Genomic DNA, 8,360 nt, shown 5'->3' with positions numbered 1-8,360 from the left:
AGACAGACATTCTTTTGTCCCCTCGGCTATTTATTACAATTTATACTTTGAGGTAGTAAACGCTTCCTTCTGGGCGTTACACACATACACCTTCTCCAAAAATTGACTACACTCCAATACTCGTTGATATTTAATCCAATTTGTTTTCTCGACATTCGAGTGCAATCCAGTCTCGTTTTGGGATGCTTCTAAAATTAAATTCATTTTTTCAGAACCGATCTAAAAAAAAATTGTGTAATGAAATCTGAAGGGACCAATAAGGCTACCAAAATCTGACAGTTTTAGGGAGTCAAAAGCTCATTAGCAAGTATTCAATTCAATTTCTTTGAATGAGGATGATCAATGATTTAATAATATGAGGAAAATCGATCAATATCATTGAAGCATTTGAGAAAAAGGGTTTCAATGAGCATCACAAAGTTCCAAAAACTAGTTCGCTATTAAACTAATTTATTTCGAAAAATGGATTAACCGCTGATCTTTGCCAATCTGTATGTTTTTGGTTAGCTATCAAGGTTTCACACGCAAGGCATCAAGCAGCATCAATAGCCGAGTCAATATAGCCATTTTTATCTGTACGTTCGTTCCTGTGAGCGCTTAGATTTCTGAGACTATAGGACTCCTGTGTTACAAGTGTATTTCTGAATTTCAGCCGCCCCCTTTCGCCCCCATAAAGAACGAGAAACTGTGGCAACCAATTTTGAAGACACGAGAAAACTAAAAACGCAGAATCATAGAGAATCTAGAGACACCATATCTAAACCAGAGTGCCGAATGTGGATCATTATCATTATATTACTTTTTTATTATATTATAATTGGACTATTATCATTATAGCCTGAAGAAATAATGAAACTGCAGTAGCTACGCAACGCCTTTCACGCGCTAACTCATTCCGCGCTCATTGAACTCATTGAGCGCGCTGGTCTATTATACAATTATAACCATTTACAATAGCCGAAATGGCATATCATCTTACTTATGTACATAAAAACTTAAGCTATTGCTTTGTATCTTTAATTTAACACCATTAAAAGCAAACCATCATTAGAACTTCGAAAAAATTGTTAGTAAAACTAGGTGGCAAATTTGTAGATCAAGATGGATTTTTAAGCCGACAGCGAATGACAATTTGACTAGAGTTTTCTTAAAATAAAAATAAAAAAAGTAAAATCTTAATTATGCTGTTGAATATCAATCAGGAATTCAATAATCACTCAAAACACTACTACAACAAGAGTTTTTAGAACCAACAGAGACAGCCTGGTGTGCCTCTGTAAGTCAAACTGAGTTGGAACTCTTTTGGAATAAAAATCTTTGGCAACTCCGTATATGTATTTTCATAATTTAATACGGAGCTATAAAAAATTCTGATCTTGATCAATTTACTTTTTTCAATGCTTTTCCCGGCTTCAAAAAAAAAATCTACAGCTTAACAAAACATTTATTATTTATTAACCTTTTTAGAACTTGATTTTAGCTTTTCTCTTTTTGTTACAGCTTTGACACGGAGGAAGAGTTCAAGAAGCGCGCTTATAATCGAGTAGTTTCACTGCAAAGCGGTGAACCAAACTCCAGAAAAGCATGGCAGCTTATTTGTGATGTTTCGCGACAGGAATTTCAGGCTATATATGACCGTTTAGATGTAACACTTAGAGAACGTGGTGAATTCTTTTATCAATCACGTATGTTATCTGTGGTTGATTTTTTACGAAACAAAAATATGCTTGAACATGATGAGGGCCGTCAAATCATGTGGCCAAACGAAGACAGAAGTGGCATACCTCTAACAATCGTAAAGTCGGATGGTGGTTTCACCTATGACACTTCTGATATGGCTGCTATACGCCACCGCATAGAAGAGGAACATTGTACTTGGATAATTTATGTTGTAGACTCTGGACAAAGTACGCATTTTAATACCATTTTTAAAGCGGCGGAGCGTTGTTGTATTCTAAATCCGACCGCCCTCCGTGTTCACCATGTACAGTTTGGCGTGGTTCTTGGTGAGGATGGAAAGAAATTTAAGACCCGTTCCGGTGATACCGTTAAACTATCAGATCTGCTTAATGAGGGAATGAAACGTTCATTAGAGCAACTACGCAGTCGAGGCCGCGACGAAATTCTCACAGCTCAGGAACTATTTGAAGCACAAGAGGCAGTGGCTTATGGCTGCATAAAATATTCAGATTTATGCCACAACCGTATCAGTGACTACGTGTTTTCATTTGACAAGATGCTAGACGACCGCGGTAATACTGCAGTTTATTTATTGTACACATACACACGTATTTGCTCTATTGCACGTAACTTAGGTGATGACTTCTGTTACTTGCTAAAGGTTTTAGATACCGTCGAGATTGTTTTGAATCACGAAAAGGAGTGGAAGCTAGCAAAAACCCTTTTAAAGATGCACGACATACTGATAAAGTGCTCGAAAGACCTTTTTCTTCATTTTCTTTGTGAGTTTTGCTATGAGGTATGCACTGTATTTACAGAATTTTATGACAGTTGCTATTGCATTAAGAAAAACAAAGATGGAGAGATAATTGAAGTAAATCGTAGTCGAGTTTTAATGTGCGAGGCAACTGCAGCAGTATTGCGTCAATGTTTCTATATACTAGGACTAAAGCCAGTTTCTAAACTTTGACTTTGGTAGGCAAATGTTTTTATAAAAATATACACATGCATTAATATTAATATTAATAATTAATATTAATTATTTTAAATATAAAAATCTATGAAGAACTATTAAAATAAAGATCGATGATGTTTTTCTATCCTGACTGAGTATTAGCATTGTTCCACTACGTCTCCTTCAGCATCATTATCCAAATGACAGTAATTTCGCTATATTTTTTCATTTAGACACGGCACGCAGACATTTTGACACCAACATAGTTGACACACGCCGCTCCAAACTGGGGAAGTCAACAACGACGGTTAAATACCCGTCCGAAATTCGTGGCTGGGCCGGAGCCCCATCCAAAAGTACCTGAGCATACCCCGCGTGCGCCAGCGCATTTAACTAGACCAGTGCAATTGCGCGGCGATTGACCGTCGGCTCCTGGTTGCAAGGTGCTGACGCTGATTTCTGCCAACGCTGCTGGCGACAATGGATTCTCTTGTGACAAAAGAAGTGGCTACTAAAAAAACGGACTGACAAGTTCGTTAAAAGGTCGGTGGGCATTTACGCGAGAACCCCGCAAGTATCGAGACGTTGCCAAGAATGGCAACTGGCGCGTATACACCGACACCCGCAAAAACTGTAACAGAAAAGCACAGCACAAAGCCCTTAAAAAGCGGAGGATTGATTGCGTACAGGAGATAGTTTCAGCGTTTTAACCTGACTTCCTACACGGATATGACTACGCTCTGTGCCCCTCACTCGAACCACGGATGTGACTTGTACAGACCCAGCTTACCTCAGTCTGAAATAAGTTCGTTACAAGTAGCTCCCGAGTAGGGACTTCAGGTAGACTTTTACGAAGGGTTTGAGTGCATTAAATACCCCCAGCCACAGACCGAGTGTTAAGACCTTAAAAGAAAATTCTAGACATATGCGAGTTGAGTTGTAAATTCATATTAAATTTTATTCTTAAAATCAGAGCCTTGTATGTGATTTGACAATAAGGCATGAGGTAAAATTTTGTATTCTATAATTATCGTTAGTCTAACGCAAAGGATACATTTTACTGCGGGTATTTATTTGAGTGCATGCTTACTTTAGTGTAATTTTAGGACTGCATGGTTAAGTGTTTCCTCCACTTGTGTTTTGTTGTAGTATCTTTTAATGGGTTACAGATCTTGTTTACACCCGAGCAGTCATAACTTATCTACTTTATGTGATTTATTTAGAGATCGGTTTTTTGGATACATGAGTGAATGTGTACTATATGTTTATGTTTGAACATTCTGCAAGGGGCCGAAAGTGGCATGGTTCTTTATACCCGATACTCAGAATGAGTATTGGGGTATATTAGATTTGTGGTGAAAGTGGATGTGTGTAACGTCCAGAAGGAATCGTTTCCGACCCCATAAAGTATATATATTCTTGATCAGCATCAATAGCCGAGCCGATTGAGCCCTGTCTGTCCGTCCGTCCCCTTCAGCGCCTAGTGCTCAAAGACTATAAGAGCTAGAGCAACGATGTTTTGGATCCAGACATCTGTGATATGTCACTGCTACAAAAATATTTCAAAACTTTGCCCCGCCCACTTCCGCCCCCACAAAGGGCGGAAATCTGTGGCATCCACAATTTCGACGATACGAGAAAACTAAAAACGCAGAATCGTAGAAGATGACTATAAGTGTCTTCTAGAGTGCGAAATCTGAACCAGATCGTATAATTATTATAGCCAGAATCAAGAAAACAATTTCATTCTTTCTCGCTCTGTCTCTCTCTAACACACAGGTTTCATGGTCGGCTTTGCCAATTGCAAAATATGAGTTCAAGGATCTCAGAACCTATAAGAGCCAGAGCAACCAAATTTGGTATCCACACTCCTGTGATATCTGACCTTGACCGTTTCGTGTCCAAGTTTCGCCACACCCCCTTCCGCCCCCGCAAAGGACGAAAATCTGGGGCATCCACAAATCTCAGAGACTATTAAGGCTAGAGTAACCAAATTTGGTATCCGCACTTCTGTTAGATCTCACTATAAAACGTATATCTCAGAATTTCGCCCCACCCCCTTCCGCCCCCACAAAGAACGAAAATCTGTTGCATCCACAATATTGCACATTCGAGAAAACTAAAAACGCAGAATCATAGCAAATGACTATATCTATCAGATTGCTGAATCTGGATCAGATCGGATCATTTTTGTAGCCAAAAGCAAGAAATCAATTTGCAGTGGCCACGCAGCGCCGACGTCACGCTCAGACTGATTTTCTGTCTCTCTCGCACGCACTCTTTGTCGTGTGGTTCAATATTAGCGGCGTCTGCCGCAGGAGAGCCATACTGCCTTAGTATCGGGTATAACTGTAGAGTTGCGGTGTACGCAGCAACTCACAACGTTCCCCCTCGTTATCTGTACGTTCGTTCCTGTGAGCGCTTAGATTTCTGAGACTATAGGACTCCTGTGTTACAAGTGTATTTCTGAATTTCAGCCGCCCCCTTTCGCCCCCATAAAGAACGAGAAACTGTGGCAACCAATTTTGAAGACACGAGAAAACTAAAAACGCAGAATCATAGAGAATCTAGAGACACCATATCTAAACCCGAGTGCCGAATGTGGATCATTATCATTATATTACTTTTTTATTATATTATAATTGGACTATTATCATTATAGCCAGAAGAAATAATGAAACTGCAGTAGCTACGCAACGCCTTTCACGCGCTAACTCATTCCGCGCTTATTGAACTCATTGAGCGCGCTGGTCTATTATACAATTATAACCATTTACAATAGCCGAAATGGCATATCATCTTACTTATGTACATAAAAACTTAAGCTATTGCTTTGTATCTTTAATTTAACACCATTAAAAGCAAACCATCATTAGAACTTCGAAAAAATTGTTAGTAAAACTAGGTGGCAAATTTGTAGATCAAGACGGATTTTTAAGCCGACAGCGAATGACAATTTGACTAGAGTTTTCTTAAAATAAAAATAAAAAAAGTAAAATCTTAATTATGCTGTTGAATATCAATCAGGAATTCAATAATCACTCAAAACACTACTACAACAAGAGATTTTAGAACCAACAGAGACAGCCTGGTGTGCCTCTGTAAGTCAAACTGAGTTGGAATTCTTTTGGAATAAAAATCTTTGGCAACTCCGTATATGTATTTTCATAATTTAATACGGAGCTATAAAAAATTCTGATCTTGATCAATTTACTTTTTTCAATGCTTTTCCCAGCTTCAAAAAAAAATCTACAGCTTAACAAAACATTTATTATTTATTAACCTTTTTAGAACTTGATTTTAGCTTTTCTCTTTTTGTTACAGCTTTGACACGGAGGAAGAGTTCAAGAAGCGCGCTTACAATCGAGTAGTTTCACTGCAAAGCGGTGAACCAAACTCCAGAAAAGCATGGCAGCTTATTTGTGATGTTTCGCGACAGGAATTTCAGGCTATATATGACCGTTTAGATGTAACACTTAGAGAACGTGGTGAATTCTTTTATCAATCACGTATGTTATCTGTGGTTGATTTTTTACGAAACAAAAATATGCTTGAACATGATGAGGGCCGTCAAATCATGTGGCCAAACGAAGACAGAAGTGGCATACCTCTAACAATCGTAAAGTCGGATGGTGGTTTCACCTATGACACTTCTGATATGGCTGCTATACGCCACCGCATAGAAGAGGAACATTGTACTTGGATAATTTATGTTGTAGACTCTGGACAAAGTACGCATTTTAATACCATTTTTAAAGCGGCGGAGCGTTGTTGTATTCTAAATCCGACCGCCCACCGTGTTCACCATGTACAGTTTGGCGTGGTTCTTGGTGAGGATGGAAAGAAATTTAAGACCCGTTCCGGTGATACCGTTAAACTATCAGATATGCTTAATGAGGGAATGAAACGTTCATTAGAGCAACTACGCAGTCGAGGCCGCGACGAAATTCTCACAGCTCAGGAACTATTTGAAGCACAAGAGGCAGTGGCTTATGGCTGCATAAAATATTCAGATTTATGCCACAACCGTATCAGTGACTACGTGTTTTCATTTGACAAGATGCTAGACGACCGCGGTAATACTGCAGTTTATTTATTGTACACATACACACGTATTTGCTCTATTGCACGTAACTTAGGTGATGACTTCTGTTACTTGCTAAAGGTTTTAGATACCGTCGAGATTGTTTTGAATCACGAAAAGGAGTGGAAGCTAGCAAAAACCCTTTTAAAGATGCACGACATACTGATAAAGTGCTCGAAAGACCTTTTTCTTCATTTCTTTGTGAGTTTTGCTATGAGGTATGCACTGTATTTACAGAATTTTATGACAGTTGCTATTGCATTAAGAAAAACAAAGATGGAGAGATAATTGAAGTAAATCGTAGTCGAGTTTTAATGTGCGAGGCAACTGCAGCAGTATTGCGTCAATGTTTCTATATACTAGGACTAAAGCCAGTTTCTAAACTTTGACTTTGGTAGGCAAATGTTTTTATAAAAATATACACATGCATTAATATTAATATTAATAATTAATATTAATATTTAAATATAAAAATCTATGAAGAACTATTAAAATAAAGATCGATGATGTTTTTCTATCCTGACTGAGTATTAGCATTGTTCCACTACGTCTCCTTCAGCATCATTATCCAAATGACAGTAATTTCGCTATATTTTTTCATTTAGACACGGCACGCAGACATTTTGACACCAACATAGTTGACACACGCCGCTCCAAACTGGGGAAGTCAACAACGACGGTTAAATACCCGTCCGAAATTCGTGGCTGGGCCGGAGCCCCATCCAAAAGTACCTGAGCATACCCCGCGTGCGCCAGCGCATTTAACTAGACCAGTGCAATTGCGCGGCGATTGACCGTCGGCTCCTGGTTGCAAGGTGCTGACGCTGATTTCTGCCAACGCTGCTGGCTACAATGGATTCTCTTGTGACAAAAGAAGTGGCTACTAAAAAAACGGACTGACAAGTTCGTTAAAAGGTCGGTGGGCATTTACGCGAGAACCCCGCAAGTATCGAGACGTTGCCAAGAATGGCAACTGGCGCGTATACACCGACACCCGCAAAAACTGTAACAGAAAAGCACAGCACAAAGCCCTTAAAAAGCGGAGGATTGATTGCGTACAGGAGATAGTTTCAGCGTTTTAACCTGACTTCCTACACGGATATGACTACGCTCTGTGCCCCTCACTCGAACCACGGATGTGACTTGTACAGACCCAGCTTACCTCAGTCTGAAATAAGTTCGTTACAAGTAGCTCCCGAGTAGGGACTTCAGGTAGACTTTTACGAAGGGTTTGAGTGCATTAAATACCCCCAGCCACAGACCGAGTGTTAAGACCTTAAAAGAAAATTCTAGACATATGCGAGTTGAGTTGTAAATTCATATTAAATTTTATTCTTAAAATCAGAGCCTTGTATGTGATTTGACAATAAGGCATGAGGTAAAATTTTGTATTCTATAATTATCGTTAGTCTAACGCAAAGGATACATTTTACTGCGGGTATTTATTTGAGTGCATGCTTACTTTAGTGTAATTTTAGGACTGCATGGTTAAGTGTTTCCTCCACTTGTGTTTTGTTGTAGTATCTTTTAATGGGTTACAGATCTTGTTTACACCCGAGCAGTCATAACTTATCTACTTTATGTGATTTATTTAGAGATCGGTTTTTTGGATACATGAGTGAATGTGTACTATATGTTTAT

The 8,360-nt window shown here is 38.9% G+C and overlaps 1 protein-coding gene and 1 pseudogene across 1 annotated transcript; both read left to right on the top strand.

The window, feature by feature from the left end:
• The first annotated feature begins 962 nt into the window (after positions 1-962).
• LOC117186101 (probable arginine--tRNA ligase, cytoplasmic) lies at positions 963-2,786 on the top strand. The gene is made up of 2 exons (XM_033386196.1): positions 963-983; positions 1,481-2,786. The coding sequence occupies exons 1-2, from the start codon at positions 963-965 to the stop codon at positions 2,648-2,650; spliced, it is 1,191 nt and encodes a 396-aa protein (XP_033242087.1). The 3' UTR covers positions 2,651-2,786.
• Positions 2,787-2,835: 49 nt separating this feature from the next.
• On the top strand, positions 2,836-7,155 carry LOC117186100 (annotated as a pseudogene).
• The last annotated feature ends 1,205 nt before the right edge of the window (positions 7,156-8,360 follow it).

The sequence above is a fragment of the Drosophila miranda genome, chromosome XR, assembly GCF_003369915.1.
Source record: "Drosophila miranda strain MSH22 chromosome XR, D.miranda_PacBio2.1, whole genome shotgun sequence".
Lineage (NCBI taxonomy): Eukaryota > Metazoa > Arthropoda > Insecta > Diptera > Drosophilidae > Drosophila > Drosophila miranda.
Note: the sequence above shows the minus strand (reverse complement) of the source record. Positions and strands in the feature narration are given on the sequence as shown.

Excerpts from the sequence above, each read along its gene's own strand:
- LOC117186101 (XM_033386196.1), top strand. The coding sequence starts at position 963 with ATGGCATATCATCTTACTTAT. Across the intron at positions 984-1,480 it reads TGGCATATCATCTTACTTAT|CTTTTCTCTTTTTGTTACAG; the intron begins GTACATAAAAAC and ends ACTTGATTTTAG.